At 36.1% G+C, this 22,186-nt stretch overlaps 1 protein-coding gene across 1 annotated transcript; it reads right to left on the bottom strand.

Annotated features, from left to right (window-relative positions):
• Window positions 1–1,288: 1,288 nt before the first annotated feature.
• LOC132667174 (cysteine-rich secretory protein 2-like) lies at window positions 1,289–22,110 on the bottom strand. The gene is made up of 10 exons (XM_060615715.3): window positions 22,002–22,110; window positions 21,046–21,146; window positions 19,454–19,490; window positions 17,719–17,789; window positions 11,798–11,914; window positions 10,775–10,862; window positions 6,904–7,049; window positions 6,166–6,263; window positions 3,763–3,851; window positions 1,289–1,841 (listed from the first exon to the last, which is right to left on the bottom strand). The coding sequence occupies exons 4-10, from the start codon at window positions 17,785–17,787 to the stop codon at window positions 1,714–1,716; spliced, it is 735 nt and encodes a 244-aa protein (XP_060471698.1). The 5' UTR covers window positions 17,788–17,789; window positions 19,454–19,490; window positions 21,046–21,146; window positions 22,002–22,110; the 3' UTR covers window positions 1,289–1,713.
• Between the last annotated feature and the right edge of the window lie 76 nt (window positions 22,111–22,186).

The raw sequence follows: 22,186 nt of genomic DNA on the forward strand, positions 1-22,186 counted from the left end.
TCCCCATACAGCCGACCCTTGAACAACATAGGTTTGGACTGTATGAGTCCATTTATACATGGATTTTTTTGGATAAATACATTTACAGTACTGCAGAGTAAAGTACTGTACAGAAATTATTTTAATAATATTTTTTCTAGCTTACTCTATTGTAAGAACACAGTGTACAATACATATAACATACCAAAAATGTGTTAATCAGCTATTTATGTTCTCAGCAAGGCTTCTGTTCAACAGTAGGCTATTAGTAGTTAAGTTTTTGGAGAGTCAAGAGTTATACACAGATTTTCGACTGTGTAGAGCATCAGTCCCCCAACCCCTGTGTTTCAAAGGTCAACTGTATATGTAGGTCTATTTCCCAATTGGTGATTATGTGTGTCATCACTTCTATCCATAAGACAGTTTTACTCCTTCATTTCTAATTAGATGTTTTTTTTTGTCTTATCTGATTCACTGGCCAGGACTAGTATAATGCTTAGTGATGAGAGTGACATCTTTGCCTATTTTCTGAACTTAGGGGGAAAAATTCAGTCTTTCACCATTAAATACAGTGTTAGCTATACATTTGTTTATAGCTTTTCTTTATCAAGCTGAGAAACTTCCCTTCTTGTTTTGCTGAGAGTTTCATCAGGATTGGATACTAGGTTTCATAAAATGCTTATTCTTTCTTTTAAAGTTTACTTATTTATTTTGAGAGAGAGAGAGAGAGAGAGCAGGAAGGAGAGAGAGAATCCTAAGAAGCTCCACTCTAGCAGTGTAGAGCCTGATATGGGGCTTGAACCACAAACCGTGAGATCATGACCTGAGCCAAAACCAAGAGTCAGAGCTTTAACCAACTGAGCCACCCAGGCACCTCAGCCTACTTAACCGTTTTTAGATTTCTTGTGTATGTTTTCTCACCTATAAAATGGGTCTAATTCATCATGTTTTTGTCATCAATATTAAATGAGAATGTATTCAAACTTATAAATGATAAATCTCTCTGAAATATTTTTTTTTTCTTGGAAGGCTATCTTTGTATATGCTCTCAGATAATGTTTTCTTTTAACTTATCAACTAAACCTGTAGGGAGATCAAAATATCAAAGAATAAGTAAGAACAGAGCTGATTTCCACTTTTGTTAAAATTTTATAGGCAAATATTTTGGAAATTTTGCACTGTATAATCATTTATCTGGGCTGAGTCTAGCTGGCGTGAACTATGAATACTCAAAAATATTGTGCAAGGATCATTTTTTTATTCTAAAATGTGATTACTTTTGTTTAAAGAGGAGGCCATAAGACAAAGGTACATGTCAATCTTTGAATTTAAACTTTATTCAAGTAAAAATTCATGTAGTAGGAATGGCAATGATGTTATAGTTTTTTTTTTTTTTTTTTTTTTTGCATGATGTTTCAAGAAATGTACTTCTCCATTCTGATCCCGTTTCAGTGACCAAAAGTCTATGATTATACAACTTTCAAAATTCTCAACTTGATTCAATTCATTAAGTTTAAAGTACCAAATTGCTATCAAAGTCCGAAGTTGTCATCATAGACTATGCTGCTTTTGTAAATCACTGTATGAAAAAGATTTCTATAAAGATCCAGGAGAAAAAAATGCACTACTGTGTGGAACCATATTTGTAACTAACATGCCTAAAATCCCCTGTGATATGTATTAACTAAATGATGCAGCCCTCTTCACTTAGTCTTGCAATGCACACTGGGCATCTCAGTAAATTTTGTTTTCACACAGGCAAGTAGCCTTGCACTTTTCCTGAAGCAATTCATGTCCACAGCCGGCTGTTGTCTTCAAGGAATCACAGTTACTAAGGAGATCTTCATACTCGCAACTATTAGCTGTGGCAAAAACAAATTATTTACCTCATTATCATATTCCTTAGTAGCAGCAAAACAATCCACACATTCAAAGTGCATGATATGGGTAGGAGACTGGACAAAACAAGTCAACATCACTTACACAATGATGGGCTTTTCCTTTCTTAAGGGACATATCAGGTGCCTTAGTCAAGCTCACTGATCAATCTAACACTTTTGTATTTTGAATTTGGTCATGTTTCTAAATGAATTGACCTACTTTTCTCCCTTAGCCAAAAGAGTAAAATGAATATAAATAAATCTCTCTACACCTGCAGTCTAATGTAGGGGCCACTAGTCACATGTAGCTATTGAAATTTAAATTATTCTAAACTAAAGTAAAAAATTTAGTCCCTTAATCTTACTAGCCACATTTCAAGTGTTCAAAGGTCACATGTGACTAATGGCTACTTGTAAGACATATGCTGATAGAGAATATTTCCTTCATTTCATACTCTTCAATAGCACTGTTTCAGACCCCAAAGCTTTCTTTCTGGAGAAACAGGTATCTATGGGAAGATAAAGATGCAAAACAATGATAATATGCACTCTTTCCTTCTGGTATTTCTTGGATTCTCCCCAAACTCAACAAATTTCAAGATACTCATCATACTGCTCACAAGGTTGACAATTCTTGGGTATGGTCTCCTTGTACCCCTCCCACAATCTCAGAGAAATGGCTCTCTGACTAATTTAGGCCGAGACTGGATCAGTCGGAACTTCATCTTTCCTACTTCAGACCAGCATTCAACCAGGACAGGTAACAAACCCTGGCTATTCTATTCCTTGTTTTCCAACCCTGTCCAATTTTCTCATTCATTTTGTCAGCAATGCAGTAAAGACATCTTTTTTTTTTTTTTAACCCATAGTTTTCAACACTTTTCTGGCTGGCTTCCATCCAATTGTTTCTACATACTATTGTTAGGAAGCTCTTTATAAAACATGGTTCTGGCCCTGTCACTCTTCTGTTTAAAACCTTTCAGTTGAGTGCTTATTGATAACAGGATAAATTCCATGCTTCTTAGCAAATAGCATTCAGAAGAGTTGGTAATATGTAACCCTTTTTTCTTCATTAGTTGATTTATAGCTTGAATACAATCAATATTATGAATTATACCTATATAATTCAGTCAGTAAGAATGCTAACTAAAGGTGAATGTACTTGAAAGGTAAAAATCTCAACAAATGATATTTATTCAACTCTATTATTCATAATAATTTTAATCCAAGCATCCCAACTATAAAGAGCTAACAGCTATTTTTACTTCATTACAACTTTAGAAATCATATATATGATATTTTTTTAAATTCTCTCCTGTTGCAACAATATTTTTGTGGGTCTATGAGTCAGTGCTACATACAGATTTGATTTTGCCATTAAAAATATGCAGTAAACTACTATCAAAACACAGGGAGAGTAATTATTAAGTTAAACACTGTGATTTCAATTATACTACAGAAAAAAGAGGAAATCAGCATGATGAACTCATTAGCACACAAAAATATTTCATTTGCCTGTCTAGATTGAGCTATAATGTGATCTTACACCCATAGATTTACATTTCAAAATAAGACTTTTGGTATAATGATACTAACTTTGAGGAAATGACCTATCAGAAATATGTATAGTTAATATTAATGAGCTTTGCATAGTCACAAAAACACATTGATGGTAGATCTTTCATTATCTTACATGTGGTAATATTTTCACTGCAAGTAATGTGTAGGTTACTAAATAAACTGTGTAAAATATTTACATAAACACAGTCTGTTAAGTAACATATTTGTCTTTTGCATAAGGATACTATTTAAATTGGTTCCTTTAGGAGATTTCTTAACCCATAAAAATAAAATAAAACATCAACTGTTTCTTATAATAGCAAGGTAATCACTTCAAACTTACTGCATAGTCCATCCTCACAGTTACCAGGGCAACTGGCACAAGGTGTTCCTTGCTGGTAAGGGGTATTCTTTTTACTCACATTGTTACCGCTGGAATAAAATACATAATGTCAAATAACTTCACTTTACAATTTAGTTTATACTCCCCAAAAGCAGTATAAATTACCAAATATGGATGACTATTAAATGCTTTTAGGTATGTTAACAAAACTGAAAAATTATAATTCCCAGTGAGTAACATTCAAATTAAGAAAATACTTCACATATTGACCCATGTCCTTGACTATAATTTTTCAGTCTGAGCAACTAAATCACATTAATGGGAGTGTAAAGTTTTCAGAGTATATTTCAATGTGGCAACACTTTTCATCTCCCACTAGACATGGTCAAATTTGTTAAGACAGTACACCCAATGTGAGTGCTAGGGAATAGAGCATATCCCCCAAGAGAGACAAAAGAGCCTCTGGGACATAGGGATTATGGTTTGGAAAAGAATATTTAATATTACAATATCATTTTTATTTGAAACATAATAAAATACCAAATTTCATACACACACACACACACACACACACACACACATATACATTTTACTTTTAGAATGAGAGTAGTTAGTGGTGTGTGTGCTTGTCAGACAGGGAAGGAAAAGAAGGTTTGTGAATTTCTAGAGGTGGTATGTGAAATATTTTTATGTTTACTAAAAAGGGAACGTTAATTAAAAAAAGTTTTGAGAAGCATGAATATCCAGAGTGTAATAACATTATAGTCACTAAGTTATAACTCGCTTGTGATCATTACCTATTGGCCATTTAATTCATTTGAAATACAAGGGAGTCCAAATATCAATAGTGTCAAGTGGGACAAAGACACAAGCCCATGCATTTGAATCTCAGGCTCTACACAGGATATATCTGAATGTGTGTGAGCCCCTGGAAAAATGTGAACTAGACACAAACATGTTCCGAAAGTGCTCTCACCCCTGCTTTCCCTCATTATTCACTCCAGCTCTCACTTCAGATACCTGGCGTCAGACCCTCCTCTCTTATAGCCAGACAGTGAATTTGGATGCATTCTCCTAAGAACTTTTCAATTCCTTCTACTAAACCCTCATAGGTGCTTGCAGGAAGATGGCATTGGAAGTCATACTTCTCAAACGGGAGATCTATATACTTGGGTTATCGACAGTCTCAAAATAAAACCTGAAGGAAGCTTGGTTTTAGGGGTCTCCTGTCCCTGGTGGCAAGGAATTTCAAACATTTAAAGAAATTAGGGTTAACAGATATGCTGAGATTAGATCTTCAGTATATCCACAGAATTTATTCTGGGTAAGTTCAAACATAATCTTTGATGAAAGAACACATTTCCTGCTGCAAGTCAGGACCTTAAAGAATGGTTCATTATGGAGATTTTGTGCAAATTTCTGAAAAACAAGGATTAAGGATGTTCTCTCCTGGACTCCGAAATACATTAAAGATCTCTTGAAAACACCTTTGAGAGCCAATGAATGAATCATCTGTGATGGTAATAACATAGGCAGCGTTTTAGATAAGCAGGGGTGGGAACATTTTAGCAGAAAGAGCTGAAATCACAATCAGCCATTCCCAGTTTCCCAGTCCACTACCATCCCTTGCTTAACCATCAGGCTGCCACCTTCCTAGAGTATGAAGTTAGTGAGAACTAATGACATCAAATCTACAGAAATGCACACTACCCATACTTTCCCTCATTATAGCTGTGAGCCTAAGGGAAAGGTCACTGAGAGAAAAGATGTCACATTAAGGAAAGAGAGTTTCAGATTTTACACTTGGAATTTAGAATATGGTCTCTTCTCTGATAATTGAATGTATCACAACTTAAAAGGCATTTCTAAAGATTTATCCCTTTTGGATAGGCCTAGAGAGTATTATGCTAAGTGAAATAAATTAGACAGAGAAAGACAGATAGCACATGATTCACTTGTATGTGGATTCTAAAAAACAAATCAGGCAAATAAGCAAAAAGCAGAAACAGACCATAGGTACAAGGGGGTGGGGGATGGGTAAAATGGGTAAATAGGAGTGGGAGGTATGAACTTCCAGTTATGGAATAAATAAGTGATGGGGATAGAAAGTACAGCATAGGGACTATAGTCAATTGTATTGTAATAGCATGTAATAGCATGGTGACTGATGATAGCTACACTTGTGAGCATGGCATAAGGTATAGACTTGTCACTATGTTATATACCTAAAACTAATATGACATTGTGGATCAACTATGCATGAATTTTAAAAAATGAAAAAAAAATTCCTTCATTCCCTTTACTGAAATGTGTTTTATATCCCAGTTTGTTTATTCCGTAAGAATTTCAAAATATTAAACTGCACATAGAATTATTGTATTAAACTCTAAAGTATATACTTACGCAGGACAATATTGGCAAACATAGTAGTATTTTAAACTTTCTTGATTGGGACAATAGGCAATTCCACATCCAACGTGGAAAGAGGAGTACCAGACAAGCTACAAATCCAAAAAGGAATATGGGAGAGTACATTAAAGAAGATAGAAAATATTGAAAAAATAATAACAAATGTAAAACTGAAAACATGGTACTATTATAGTTTGTAGCCAAGTACCTTATGGAAATATTTAGTTCAATTATTGAAACAAGTCACAAATTTTAAAATATTAAATTTTAACATACATTCACTATTTTATCCAATCCTAATTTAGAAAAAGTATGGAGTATGCTTTCTTACCAAGAGTTTTGCAAACTATGGGGAAAAAAGACAGCTCTAGATGAAATACCAGCTAATGCTAGGACTATTCTGTCTAGTCAGGCTCTTACCCAAATTAAATATTGGACTTGGTCATAATTTAAAATTTATTTAATTATTTTGAGAGAGAGAGAGAGAGAGAGAGAGAGAACATACACAAGTGGGGAAGGGGTAGACAGAGGGACGAGAGAGAATCCCAAGCAGTCACCACGCTGTCAGCTCAGAGCCCTACATGGGGCTCGATCTCAGGAACCTGAACCGAAATCAAGAGTCAGACACTTAACTGACTGAGCCACCTGGCGCCCCAGGGCTTGGTCATAATTTAAAGATGCTTTCTATATTAGAGCATTTGCGGCAAAAGTGTTTTCATTTGTTTCTCTTACCTGGGTGTAATGTCCAACAACTGAACTGGAACTCTTAGGTCCTACACCATAGACAAAATTATTGCGTTCCTCATACCAGTTTTGGATCGCATTTGACCAGGAAGTAGGGTCACTTGACATATAGAGATTCTCACCACATTTTGTACCTAAAGAGAAACATCATTCATGAGGAAGCAATAAACTATGCAATGGCAAAAGCAACCAACTATATGAACACAAGGATGTTGCCTTTCAAACATAGTGCCTATACTTGCTAACTGTTAATACATAATAAAAGGACTTCTGTCCTTATCATCTATAAAGTTGAATAGAAGACAGATCTGTCTAGCATGCTAAGGCTGGCCTCAACATGTACAACTTTGAGTAGGTTGAGAAGACCGTATGCTTTAAAAATCCTCTGGATTGCCAAAAATGCATTCTTTTTCATGCTAAATTCACATGTGCAATATCTTCTATGCTCTCAGCTTTGTATTGTAAATTTGCAAAAAGCAGTGACCACCTTTTATTCTTTTCCTCTTCTTGTTCACCCTCACCAGAGATTTTTCATATACTGGACTCTGAGTAAATGATTATGACTATGATTATGATTATGATTATGATTTTGTGTGAACTTGGATAAAAAGATCTAGAAGTGATTTTAAGAGCACCAGTTAAGAGGCAACTGACATCAGGGGGGAATGGAAGTTTTGAAAGTTTTTGGATCCTCCCTTAATCAATGAATCAGAATGTCATAAGGCCAAATCTTCCTCAGAAGATTTGGTAAGAAAAACCTTGCAGGGTGACATCAGCAAGATGGCAGGATAGGAAGCCCGGATTCTCCTTCCCCTAACAAACACACTGATTCAGCAACAATTCCCAAGCAAATTGCCCTTGTGAGAATTCCCAAACTAATGGAAAGGCTTCTATACTCTGGAAAAATATGAGCCCAGACTCACTGAAGCCTGTAGGGAAATTGGGACACCCTCTTGCTAGAATACCTACCCTCAGCACAGTGCCTGCCATATGATCAGGAAGAAATCCCATGTCTCCCGGCTTCTCCCAGGGGAAGGAAAGAATTGGTTTATGTGTCCAGCCACCCAACCTTTCCCAAAGAAAACTTCCCAGATGGGTGGGTTCTGTCTTGTTAGTCTTGGAGCTCTGGTAGTCAGGCACAGGCTAGCCACCTGGAGGAGAATGGAGATAGTGTCTGGGGCTGGTAGATATCATATCTCCTCTCCCTGGCTCAGCACAGAGCAAACATATGAAAAATTATAGTTCTCAGTTTCCTCCTTGGGAAACAAAGTGTTGATTGGTGTGTCTAATGCCTGAATTTCTCCAAGGTTGCCCAAAGAACTGACATATGTCTTGGTATTCTTGGAGCTCTGACAGGTTTGGCGCAGTCACAGTCTTGCCCCCTGGGGACAATAGAGATGGTGGTTTGGATTGGTAGATGCCATGGCTCCTCTCCCTTTCTCAGAAACAGAGCCTGTTTCTCCCAAAGGTGGGAAAGAGTTGGTCTGGGCATCCAGGGCCACAAATTTTCCAGATGCTGCTCAAAGGACTGACTTCTGACTTGCCTCTCTGAGAATGTTAACAGACCTCACGTAACAAGATGTGGGGCTCATGAGAATAAAGATTTGCCATAGCTTCCCTCCTTGTTCAGCATAGAGTGAGGAGATAAAAATCGCAAGCTTCTAGCCTCTTCCTGGATAGGGAAAGAGTTGGCTGGAATGCCCAAAGATCCTTTGTTTTCAGGGGCCTGCCTGAGGAATTGACTATGGATCTTTTCTGACCACAATTTGAATAGACATTCTCCAAAGATATACAAATGACCAACAGGTATATGAAAAGGTGCTCAATGTTGCTAATCATCAGGGAAATGCAAATCAAAATAATGAGATATCACCTTATATCGGTAAGGATGTTTATGATGGGTGGAGAAAGGACAATGAGTGAAGAATGTGGAGAAATTGGAATGGTGTACACTTTTGGTGGAAATAAAAATGGTATAGGTGCTATGGAAAAAAGTACACGGGTTCTTCAAAAAATTAAAACTAGAATTACCAAATGATCCAGTAATACCACTTCTGAGTACTTATCCAAAATAACTGGAATCAGGTTCTTAAAGAGATATTAGCATTCTCATGTTCATTGCAGCACCATTCACAATAGCCACCATGTGTAAACAACCTAAAATCCATGGACAGATGAATGGATGAACAAAAAGACACATATACATACAATGGATGTCACTCATCCTTACAAAGGAAGGAAATTCTACATTTGGGTGAGACAATATGGATGGATCTTGAAAATGTTAACTGAAATAAGCCAGTCATAGACAGACAACTACTACATGATTCCATTTACAAGAAGTACCTAAAATAGTCAAATTCATAGAATCAAAGAGTAGAATAGTGGTAGCCAGGGATGGGGGAAAGGAGAAATGAGAAGTCACCAATCAATGGGCATAAAGTTTCAGATAAATAAGATAAATAATTTCAGATGAATAAATTCTTCTATGCAACATTTTACCTAGACAACAATATTGTATAGTACATTTAACTATTTGTTAAAGGTGTAGGTCGCATGTTAAGTATTCTTACCATTATAAAATTAAAAGAAAGAAGTGTCTTGCTGCCCAGAAATTTTCTCTATCTTTTCTTTTTTTTACATTTTTTTTTACATTTTTACTTATTTTTGAGAGACAGAGAGAGACAGAGCACAAGTGGGGGAGGGGCAGAGAGAGAATGAGACAGAATCCGAAGCAGGCTCCAGGCTCTGAGGTGTCATCACAGAGCCTGACGCGGGGGTCGAACTCACTAACTGTGAGATCATGACCTGAGCCGAAGTCGGATGCTTAACCAACTGAGCCACCCAGGTGCCCCTTCTCTATCTTTTCAAGATCTCAAATAATATTTACATTTTGGTAGCTTGAAATATAAGGTCTACATACTGCTTAAAGCAAGTATAAGATATTCTTGGCTATCACCTTCAATATGGAAAAAATAAACGAAGACTCTAACCATGTAGATTTGCATCATTAAGACCATTTGTTTTCATCTTCTACTGAAAACCATCATTCTCTTCACAATTTTTAACAGATTAGCATCAACAATATAAGCGATAATTATAATGAAAATACAGGTAAAAATTCATTAATTTCAAACTGAGTTGCCTAAATGTATTATGTTTGATAATGTAAATAATTATTTTATGTAAGATTTATGCATAAAAGTATTTTTCTTTCATAGTTTTTATAACCCTTGATAAGATATTGTATAGTTTTTGAGTATAATATATTATCTATGCAAATTAGCCCACAGTCCATACAACGTAGTTAGCAAAACTTGAAAACTTAATCAATATATGCAAAGTATTCATCATGATTTTAAAAGCTTTAAGTATTTTCAGAGTAAAATTCAGAGAAAAAATAACAATTTAGTATATTTTATAAATATAAAAGAAGAGATATGAAAATGCCAAACACTTACACAATATCACAAAAAGGGCAGTGGATTAGAAATCAATAAGCCTGGCTATACAACTTCAGAATGTGCTCTTAGGTCATTTCTCCCATGTCCCTAATCTTTAAAGTTAGAGAAATGATGACTGTTGACTGTTGACTCATGAGCTGGTTGAGAGGAACAAATGAAGTGTTGCTTCAGAAATTATTTGCATAATGTAAAAAATCAAAAGCACAAAATGGTACTTATAAGGATGTCTCTCTATACAGATACTTTGATTTTAAGAAGAGCAGTATAAGCAACATTTATTTACTAGATCTTCTTACAAGGTCCCAGAATGTTCCATTCTATTTGATGTTCCATAATATTTTGCAATATTATTTTATTTGTTCACTTATTTAACAGATATTTGCTCATTTACGTACTGGTTTTCCGGTCTTCTGCATTGCTGTGTTCTAAAGTGCACTTGTTTGCCCATTTTTGGGCATTTGCTGCTATTTCTCTGTTCCATTCCTAAATGTCACAAGAAAAAAATACACTTAGAGATTCAACTCCAAAGAAGCATATGCTTTATAACATACTTGGTCGGTTGATTTGCACTACTTTAAACTTCCCTAGGTATATTATCTAATTGTCAGTGGTATCAGAAGACCTGTTTGTTAGGTGTGTGTGTGTGTGTGTGTGTGTGTGTGTGTGTGTGTGTGTGTATCTGCTCCAGTGCCAATTTCTACATGAAAAGAAGTTCATAAATGAAGTGACTACTGAGAGAAATATCTAATAAAATAATATCTGGCAATTTATGATTGTATAGGAACCACACATAGGATTTTTAGTAATGGGACTACTCTAAGTACTCAACATGTGAAGTCTTGAATTATATTTCCTTAGTAATGAATAGGCCTAGATTGTTCCCAATTTCAATCATAGCCCATTACATTCAAATGGGAGATATCTAGCTTTTTTGGACTATTCCCTGGAAAGCGGCTGTTATCTACCCTAAATGGCACTGATTTTGAAGGAAAGGGGACTCCTAGGGGGTGCCAGGCTGGCTCAGTTGGTAGAGCATATGACTCTTGATCTTGGAGTCCTGAGTTTGAGCCCCACATGGGCATAGAGATTACTTACAAAAAATAAAATATATGAGGGAAAGGGGACTCCATTATCTTAGACTAAAGTGGATAGTGAACAAAATGGCTTCACATTTGATGTCTGAAGATTTGGCTTCTAGTTTTTGCCTTTCCCAACTTAATAAGCCCTATAACGTTGACAAATCATTTAACCATTACAAAGGAAAATTAATTTCTATTTTGCTCATAGTGCAGTTCAAATTAAATAGCAAAACAGACATAAAACTTTGTAAGTCACAAGGTTCTTAAGAAATGCCAGTACCAGCTCCCTGCTCTTACCACCACTGATTCATACCACTAGGCTTTATCACTGCTTCTTACCATCTTCAGCATGTTGCTGGCAGGTGGAGAAACTGATTTCCTTAATTCATTATGTTTATTTACAATCTCTTTTTGGATTTGAGTTTGAGTGGTTAACAAGGCAGTAAAGGATGGATCCTAAAGAGAAATAAAATTAAGGTTATCTTTTTAACATTTGTTAAAATTGCGTATGGTGGGGGCTAAGTTAATTTGAAGGAACAAAGATCACTTTAAAGAGCATTCCGTTCAGGCTCATAGTAGTTGTTAAGAATTGCCAATGGACCTGAGCCAAAGCTGTGACAAATAGAAAAGAAGTAACTTGAAGCTTCAAGAATGAGAATAAAATTCATGGCATGATAACTTAAAATCTCCTCTGAGGCCACAGACGCCAATTTCTAGTTTCAAGGAACTCTTAATGTGCTTTTTCTCCTTTATGGTCCTTCCCAATCCTTTGTTATATCTCTGGTCATTTCCTGGTCTTCATTTACAAAATTATTTAAAAGAGAGATATATTTTGCTCTTTTGAATCACTAAATGTTTGCTAATAAGATTCTTTACATACCTTCTGCCCCATATGGTTTTCTTCACCTTCTCTATGCTTTTTATAGACATATAAGTGATAATATTTTATAACCACAAAGGCACACAATAGGAACATTAAGACACATTCATTCATATTCAATCAGGCTGCAGCAGATAGGATAAGGGTGGAGCTCAAGTTTCATCTTGGAGTTTAAAGGAATCTTAAAATCTGTATTACGGAATGCCAAATGAGTTTTGACCCAGTGTCAGGATTCTCTGGTCTGATGAGTTCTAGTCCTAGCATTCTGTGGTCCTTGGATGTCCTCTTCTAAGAGAAGGGTTAAAGAAAGGTGGGGAAACAGCAATGACCAGAGCTTCTCACATTCAGAGATTTTCTGATCAAGAGATAGACACTTTATATGGACACATACCCTCTAATCATTGAAAAGGATGATGGATTTTGTTCTTGGGATTATTTAAGCAAAGTAGCTTATTATATCTTATTTTTTTTTAATTTACATCCAAGTTAGTTAGCATATAGTGCAACAATAATTTCAGGGGTAGATTCCTTAATTCCCCTTACCCATTTAGCCTATCCCCCCTCCCATAACCCCTCCAGTAACCCTCTGTTTGTTCTCCATATTTAAGTCTCTTATGTTTTGTCTCCCTCCCTGTTTTTATATTATTTTTGCTTCCCTTCCCTTGTGTTCATCTGTTCTGTGTCTTAAAGTCCTCATATGAGTGAAGTCATATGATATTTGTCTTTCTATGACTAATTTTGTTTAGCATAATACCCTCTAGTTCTATCCACGTAGTTGCAAATGGCAAGATTTCATTCTTTTTGATTGCTGAGTAATACTCCATTGTATATATATACCACTTCTTCAAAGTAGCTTATTCTAATTGTAAGAGTTGAGTTCAAGAGTAGGGCTCTCACATACCAAGTCTATGAGCATGAATAACAAAGCAAAACAAACACTAAGACCTTTAGAGGTTGTACATTAAAAAAAATTTTTTTTAACGTTTATTCATTTTTTGAGAGAGAGAGACAGAGCGCGAGTGGGGAGGGGCAGAGAAAGAGGGAGACACAGAATCCAAAGCAGGCTCCAGGCTCTGAACTGACAGCACAGAGCCCAATGTGGGGCTTGAACTCACGGACCGTGAGATCATGACCTGAGCTGAAGTTGGACGCTCAACCGACTGAGCCACCCAGGTGCCCCAAGAGGTTGTACATTTTTTTAATGTAAAAAATTGGTATATTTTTACCATACAGTAATGATGAAAATTAAACATGGTGATACATGAAGTTGTGTTAATTTAGGGTTATGGTATTGTTAATTTCTTTTTGAGATCACACTGATATGAATTTTAAAAAGTAAATAAGAAAAGAGCTTGTGAGGAGAAGACTATCATTTACTTTTTAAATCATAGACCATGGGTCCATTAGAAAAACAATTCAAGCATAATATGTAATTTTAACTTTTTGGTGGTCACATTTAAAAAAAATAAAATAAGAAGCAGATAATATTAATTTCTTTTATATATATATTTATATCTTATTCACCATGATAAATGTACTCTTTAAATGTTTGTTTATTTATTTATTTATTTATTTAGAACATGCAAACAGGGGGAGGGGAGAGAGAGAGAGGGAGAGAGAGAATTCGAAGCAAGTTTTGCATTGTCAGCATTGAGCCCAAAGGGGAGCTTTATCTCACAAACTGGGATCATGACCTGAGCTGAAATCAAGCGTCAGATGCTTAACTGACTAAACCACCTAACTGCCCCAATAAGTGTACTCTTTAATTCCCATCACCTATTTTCCTCATTTCCTCACCCACCTCCCCTCTGGTAACCATCTGTTCTGTATAGTTAAGAGTCTGTTTCTTGGTTTCTCTCTCTCTGTCTTGCTTGCTCACTCTTTTTTCCTTTGTTCATTTGTTTTGTTTCTTAAATTCCACGTGAGTGAAATCATATGGTATTTGTCTTTCTCTGACTGACTTATTTCACTTAGCATTATACTCCCTAGATCTATCCCTGTTACTGCAAATGGTAAAATTTAATACTTTTTTTATGGCTGAATATATATATATATATATATATATATATATATATATATATATGCCACATCTTCTTTATCCATTCATTTATCAGTGGACACTTGGGCTGCTTTCATAGTTTGACTATTGTAAATAATGATATATGCAGCGGTGCATATATATTTTCTAATTAGTGTTTTCATATTCTATGGGTAAATATCCAGTAGTGAAATTACTGAGTCACATGGTAATTCTAATTTTTTGGAAACCTCCATACTGTTTTCCACAGTGTCTGCACCAGTTTGCATTCACATCAACAGTACACAAGGGTTCCTTTTTCTCAAAAACCTCTCCAACACTTGTTTCTTGTGTTTTTTTATTTTAGCCATTCTGACTGGTGTCAGGTGGTATCTCATTGCAGCCTTGATTTGCATTTCTCTGATCATGAGTGATGTTGAACATCTTCTCATGTGTCTGTTGACCATTGGTATGTCTTTTTTATAGACATGTCTGTTCATGTCTTCTGTCCATTTAAAAAATTTTTTTTAATGTTTATTTATTTTTTGAGACAGAGAGAAACTGTGTATGAATGAGGGAGGGGCAGAGAGAGAAGGAGATGCAGGATCAGAAGCAGGCTCCAGGTTTTGAGCTGTCAGCACGGAGCCTGATGCAAGGCTTGAACCCACGAACTGAGAGATCATGCCCTGAGCCGAAGTTGGACACTTAACTGACTGCACAACCCAAGCACTCCTCTTCTGTCCATTTTCAATTGGATTGTTATTAAAAAAATTTTTTTAAACATTTATTCATTTTTGAGTGTGAGAGACACAGAGTGTGAGTTGGGGAGGGGCAGTGAGGGAGACACAGAATCTGAAGCAGACTCCAGGCTCTGAGCTGTCAGCACAGAACCGGAGGCGGGACTCAAACTCAAAGACAGTGAGATCAGGACCTGAGCTGAAGTCAGATGCTTAACCAACTGAGTCACCCAGGCGCCCCTGGATTATTTGTTTTTGGCATGTTGAGTTGTATCAGTTCTTTATATATTTTGGATACTAACCCTTTATCAGATATGTCATTTGCAAATGTCTTCTCCGATTCTCTAGGCTGCCTTTTAGTTGTGTTGATTCCTTCACTGTTCAGAAGCTTTTTGTTTTGATGTAGTCCCAATAGTTTATTTTTGCTTTTACTTTCTTTGCCTCAGGAGACAGATCTAGAAAAGTGTCCCTACAGCTGATGTCAGAGGCATTACCTCCTGTGCTCTCTTGTAGTATTTTTATGGTTTCAGGTGTCACATTTGGGTCCTTAATCCATTTTGAGTTTATAATTTTGTGTATGGTGAAAGAAAGTGGTCCAGTTTCATACTTTTTCATGTGACTGTCCAGTTTTCCCAACAACAGTTGTTGAAGAGACTGTCTTTTTCCCATTGTATATTCATTCCTCCTTTGTTGAAAATTAATTGACTGTCAGTTGTGGGTTTATTGCTGGGTTTTCTGTTCTATTCTGTTGATCAATGTGTCTATTGTTATGCCAGTACCATACTGTTTTAATTACTACAGCTTTGTAATGTAACTTAAAGTCTGAAATTGTGATACCTCCAGTTTTGCTTTTCTTTTTCAAGATTGCTTGGCTATTTGAGGTCTTTTGTGGTTCCATACAAATTTTAGGGGCCTTGTTCTAGCTCTGTGAAAAATGCTGTTGGTATTTTGATAGGGCTTGCATGAAATCTGTGGATTGCTTTGGGTAATATAGACATTTTAATAATATTTGTTCTTCCAACCCATGAGCATGGAATGTCTTTCCATTTGTTAGTGTCCTCTTGAATTTCTTTTATCAGCATTTTATAGTTTTCAGAGTATGGGTCTTTCATGTCTTTGGCTAAGTTTATTCCTAAATATTTTATTGTTTTTGGTGCAACTGTAAATGAGATTGTTTTTTCAATTTCACGTTCTGATGCTTCATTATTAATGTATAGGAATGCAACAGATTTCTGTATATTGATTTTGTATCTTGTGACTTTCCTGAATTGACCTATCAGTTCTAGTAGTTTTTTGGTGGAGTCTTTCAGGTTTTCTATATATAGTATTCTGTCATGTGCAAATAGTGAGAGTTTTACTTCTTCCTTACCAATTTGGATGCCTTTCATTTCTTTATGTTGTCTAATTTCTGTGGTGAGGACTTGCACTACTATGTGGAATAAAAAGTGGTGATAGAGGGCATTCTTATCTTATTCCTGACCTAAGGGGAAAAGCTCTCATTTTTTCACCATTGAGTATGATGTTGCTGTGAGTTTTCACATAAGGCCTTTATTATCTTGTGTTCTCTCCAGACTTACTTTCCAAAGGCTTTTTATCATGAAAGGATGTTGTACTTCATCAATTTTTTTTTTAGAATTATTGAAATTATTGTATATTTTTTATTCTTTCTCTTAATCACATGATTCACATTGATTGTTTTGCAAATATTGAACCACACTTGCATCCTGGAAATAAATGCTACTTTATTGTGGTGTATGGTTTTTTAATGTATTCACATTATTTTAAATAATAAATTTTATTTGTAATGAGTTGACTAGAAGTCTACAAAAATTGTATGTCTACGTCCTAATCCCCAGATTCTGTCCATGTGACCTTATCTAGATAAGAGTCTTTGTAGATATAATTATGTTTAGGATCTCAATATTAAATCATCCTGGATTATTCAAGATTATTATTATTCAAGTAGGGTCTAAATCAAATGACAAGTACCCTTATAAGAGACACAGAAAGGAGAAGGGAAGGTAGAGAGTAAGTGATATAGCCACAAGCCTAGTAATCCCAGTGACTGGTGGAAGCCACCTGAAGCTAAAAGAAAAACAGACAACAGATTTCCCTCTCGATCCTCCAGAGGGAGTGTGGCCCTGCCGACATCTAAATTTTAAGCTTCTGGTCTCCAGAACTGTGACAGAATAAATTTCTGTTGTTCTAAGCCACATAGCTTGCATTTATTTCTTCCAACAGCCCTTAGACCTAATACATTATTTAATTATCTAAAATATAATTCCATCGAGTTTTGAATATCTAAGTTAGTTATTGAATATATTTTCTCCCCCTCCTCCTCCTCCTTCTTTTTCAGTACTACATCTTTAAAATCTAGTGTGTATTTTATACTTACAGTATATCTTGTTTTGGACAAGCCACATTGTGTTCATTAGCCACATATGACTAGTGGCTGCTGTATTGGAGAGCTCAGCCTTAGAATGTCATCTAGATAATTGTGTTAAGGGATCTGAGCTACCAATCAGTACTTTGTGATGTCCACTCTTGCCCCTTCTACTCTCAAAGGACCTAGCCATCCCGAAAGATACCTGGATAGCTTTAGAAAGATTTTACAATTTAACTTTACCTTTGCTTCTGTGGGTAAAGATGGAAGCAGCACAGCAGCCAGAAACAACACTATCGGGAATACAGCCATTGCTGGAAAGTAAATCAAAGAGAGCAAAGTTCTGCATTAAAATATGTAGTACATAGACCTCTGACTATAAGGAAAAAAACAATGTAATGATCTTGGCTATTTTAATGGAACTGTAATTCCCAAATTCATGAGAAATATAACAAGATTTCATCTGGTGCAAGCAAAATCATAGTGGAATCAACTTTGTCACTGATAGGGACAATAAAAAATAAATTGAAACACTTGTCTGACGCTCTTGAAGTATACCTATAAAGGTTAGGAATATATCTCCATGTTTCTGCTCAGCTCTATTGCTCCATTAAAATCCATTAAAAATATGGAAAACCAGATTTCTTCAGAGTTAATTGATACTGTATTGATTAATAATCCCAATCTTTGGGGAAAGTTTATTTTCAATGTGCACCATCTCTTGGTGTTCTATAAAAACCAGAACTGTTTGTTCTTTTATTGACATATGACTTTAATCAAGATTCCAAGATTATTATTATACAGAAATAAATGTACACTTTATTAGTGGTTATTTCCCCAGCAGAGGGATTAGAAATTATTTTGATTTTATTCCTTATACTTGTCTATATCTCAAATTTACCCGTATAAAAAAAATAAAATACAAATAATATATTGAAAATCTAGCCTGTCCAAATTTGCTGAACTCATGATTTGGTATAAAAGTTGTTTAATATATTCACTAACTTTTTAAAAGGCATTCAACATTGGGTGGCCCATGTTGTCCTTTCTCAGTATGTCAAAAAAAATTCTTGGTCCTTTAGGCAAAGCAACAAACCCACTAAGCTTAAATAAGCACTGATCTTCTGGCAGTTAGTCATATAAATTACTAACTTTGTAAACTAAGGGAATGCTACATTGATTTGTGTTCTTCATGTGAGATTGGTACTCCCAAATTCTTGAAGAGAAAGAAAACTCTGAACAATTTATCTGTGGTACTTCTCAGGACTTATTGATGGGTAAATAGTAGACAACTGATACCTGTTCCCTGCATTCCCTTTATCCTCAATAATGTGCTCACAAAAAGGAGAGGAATGAACATTTATTGACAGTGCAATGCAAAACTTGATGTCTAATTTCACCATCATACCTTGGTGAGTATGGCTATATTTTACAGATGAAGAAATTGAAGATTAGGCTAATTTATCTATGCCAATGGTAAGTTCTTAAGTAACTTCAGAAATTAACCTTCAACCAAGTAAGGTCAAAGCCAATGCACATTGACAGGAACATTGTTTTCACCTGAGAAAAGCAATCATTTTGTAGCACACTGGAGGCACTCATCCCTATTTTAATAATACCTGTATTAATACATAACAATGCATGTTCATAGCAAAAATTATCAATATGGAAGTATATAATATATGCAATTTGCCATATTTACATTTCTTCTAGTTAAGATGGTTCTAGAATAATTGTTTCGAAGTCAAACACGAGAATTCTATTATCTATTTTAAGCTGAAGTGTAAAGAATTAATTTGGGTTTCAACTTGATAAAATGAGTAAAGAGTAAAATTAACTTGATTCTCTTAATAAAAATTTATCCATAACATTTTGAAAATCATAGATAAACGTATTAAATATATTATTTTTACCACTGGAAAAACAAAGATGACGGACACATAAATGTTCACATTAAAATAAATGAGTTATCACTTACTGTTGGTTCTCAGAGCAGGATGAAGTATTTGCTTTATCTGTAGAAAGAAGGGAGGTGGAGAGAACCTTAGAGCACAATACATGTTACGTCTATTTATATTTTAGCAAATTCTGGTTGTGCAAGTAAACCTAAATGAATAGATTTCTGAAACAGAATTTTTCACACCCATATATTCAAATTTCATTGCTAGTTGTCTGGCATTGCTCTTGATATTATTTAGTTTCCATACAGCTTTTAACACAAGTTAATACAGCATGCCTTCCCTCCCTAACCAGCCCCGCCCCCTCTTTTAGATGCTGCTTTTTTGACCTAGTATTTTTATAATAACCACTGATGACTGGTTAATCATTGTGAAGGTAACCAGCGTCCTACCTTACAGTTGAACTTCTGTGGCTCAGCTTTCTTTTAATTCCCAATTAGCAACTTTCTATGGCTTATTAAAAAAAAAGAGGTTAGAGTGGGAGAGAGCCAAAGCATAAGAGACTGTTAAAAACTGAGAACAAACTGAGGGTTGATGGCGGGTGGGAGGGAGGGCAGGGTGGGAGGGAGGGCAGGGTGGGTGATGGGTATTGAGGAGGGCACCTTTTGGGATGAGCACTGGGTGTTGTATGGAAACCAATTTGACAGTAAATTTCATATATTAAAAAAAAAAAAAAAAAAAAAAAAAACCAAAAAAAAAAACATAGTCTTTAGAAACCATCAGTTCTCGGGGCTCCTGGGTGGCTCAGTCGGTTGAGCGTCCGACTTCAGCCCGGGTCACGATCTCGTGGTCCGTGAGTTCGAGCCCCGCGTGGGGCTCTGGGCTGATGGCTCAGAGCCTGGAGCCTGCTTCCGATTCTGTCTCCCTCTCTCTCTGCCCCTCCCCCATTCATGCTCTGTCTCTCTCTGTCTCAAAAATAAATAACCGTTAAAAAAAAAAATTTTTTTTAGAAACCATCAGTTCTCAGAAATCCTGAGCATCAGGGTTCTCTGCTGTAAAATGGGGACTATCACATCAACAGCTTTGGTTTGCAAAGGGTGTGGCACAACATACATAAAGCACCTAACATTGTGTCTTCAATATAATACTCAGTAAATGGAAATTATTAATATTTTTATGATGATCCTTTACAATGTGTGATAGTTTGCTGAGATTGTAAGATCTTTCCATAAATGCATGTTGTTTGACTCAATTTCTAATTTTAGAAGTGTCATAAGATCTGTTTTTACATCTGGGTATCATAGGAAAAAAAATCAGCATAATCTCATCGGAGATTCAAATGTTCAAGGCCCAGGTCTACTAAGAATCTTGTAACTTTAAAAAAAATGTTCTAACATCTGGACTGTTGCATCCTCATCAGCTCATTGATAGATATACACATTAGCTGGGTAATTTTATATAGCTCAATCATTCAATGGGATTATATTAGATGATCCACAATTCCATAATTCAACAGACTATGATGCCACATATTCCTCCCTACCACTCTCCTGTTCCCTCCCCGTCACTTACCCAACCTATAATCATCTTTGTTGCATCAATGAAAGCAATGGCAAAATCCACATTCATACAGAGCTGAAAAGTTGGCTGCCATTTCCCCCTTGCTACTTACTAATGGAAAAGTACTGTCCCCTTTCTTGCAGGTGTTTTAAGACTGGGATGACATCGTTCTACGGTGTCTGTAGGAAGAGCATGATGTTCAGTTTCATAATCCTAGAATAGGGGAAAAAAGACAATATTTAAAATAAAGATGGAAAGCATAAATAAGTAGTATTAATCATCTCTGTCACAAACCAAAGCTTAACTGTGCTTAGTATTACTAATATTAGTAATTTTAATTTATTTGATCTTACCCATCAAGAATCCTTCTGAGATCAGATTATATTTTGATATCTTGGTATTTCCTTCAAACAGTAGCAAAGAAGTGGGCTTCTTAAACAAGTTCGATTAACTATTGACTGACTGACTTCCTTGGAATATCACAGTATATTTTCCAGATTCCCAAATCCTTATACACTCTTTGGAAGATAATTTCTGTAAGTAGTCACCCGCAGAGTAACCTTTTACTACATGGATTTGGGGTCACACCTACATATCTTCATGTCTTTTCCTGGAAGCCAGTAGATGACATGTAGTACAGAAGAGTCAACAGCCATCATTCTAATTGCCTGCAATATATAGTTCCTAATAACAGTGCATTCAAAACAGAAATAAAAAACTGAAGTTCTTAATTTGACCTCATGAAAGGCCTGATTTACAAATGACTTCAGGCTTCAGCTATGAATCAGAGCATTTCATGTAAATGGAATGATTCATCTTTTAAGACAGGTAAAGAGTTCCAACTGGATAAACATCAAGAGGCATGTTGAAAGTCTTCGGTGGATCAGAGATATGCAACAAAACCGAAACTCTGCGTGCATCTGCACTGATCAGCCGATGTGCCCACCAGAGTCCCAGAAGAGGCACGGAGGACCAGAAGACTCCTCACCCCACAGATCTTTCTCTCTCGTCTTCACCCCACCCCCCGGGCCCTGATCATTGCCTTTCCCAGACTGCTGCAAGTCTTACCCTGGCTCCAGAGCCCAGATCTTCCTGCAGGGTGGACGGAGCCAGAGAGAGGCTGCTGCTCGCTGCTTGGACAGCGAGAGTAAGATACTCATCCAAGCAGGTGTGAGCGAGGAGCTACGTCACGGGCTTTGTGCCCTCAGCGCAGTCGTCAGCTTACTGAATTCCTACAACCGCCTTCCTTCCAA

Source organism: Panthera onca, chromosome B2, assembly GCF_046562875.1.
Source record: "Panthera onca isolate mPanOnc1 chromosome B2, mPanOnc1 haplotype 2, whole genome shotgun sequence".
Classification (NCBI taxonomy): Eukaryota; Metazoa; Chordata; class Mammalia; order Carnivora; family Felidae; genus Panthera; species Panthera onca.

What these genes read in the sequence shown, in the direction of transcription:
- LOC132667174 (XM_060615715.3), bottom strand. Translation starts at nt 17,787, where the DNA reads ATGGCTGTATTCCCGATAGTGTTGTTTCTGGCTGCTGTGCTGCTTCCA. An exon ending in CCAGCAACATGCTGAAGATG is followed by an intron (nt 10,863 to 11,797) that starts GTAAGAAGCAGT and finishes TGTGACATTTAG; the next exon opens with GAATGGAACAGAGAAATAGC. An exon ending in TGCAGAAGACCGGAAAACCA is followed by an intron (nt 7,050 to 10,774) that starts GTACGTAAATGA and finishes GTTTCTCTTTAG; the next exon opens with GTACAAAATGTGGTGAGAAT.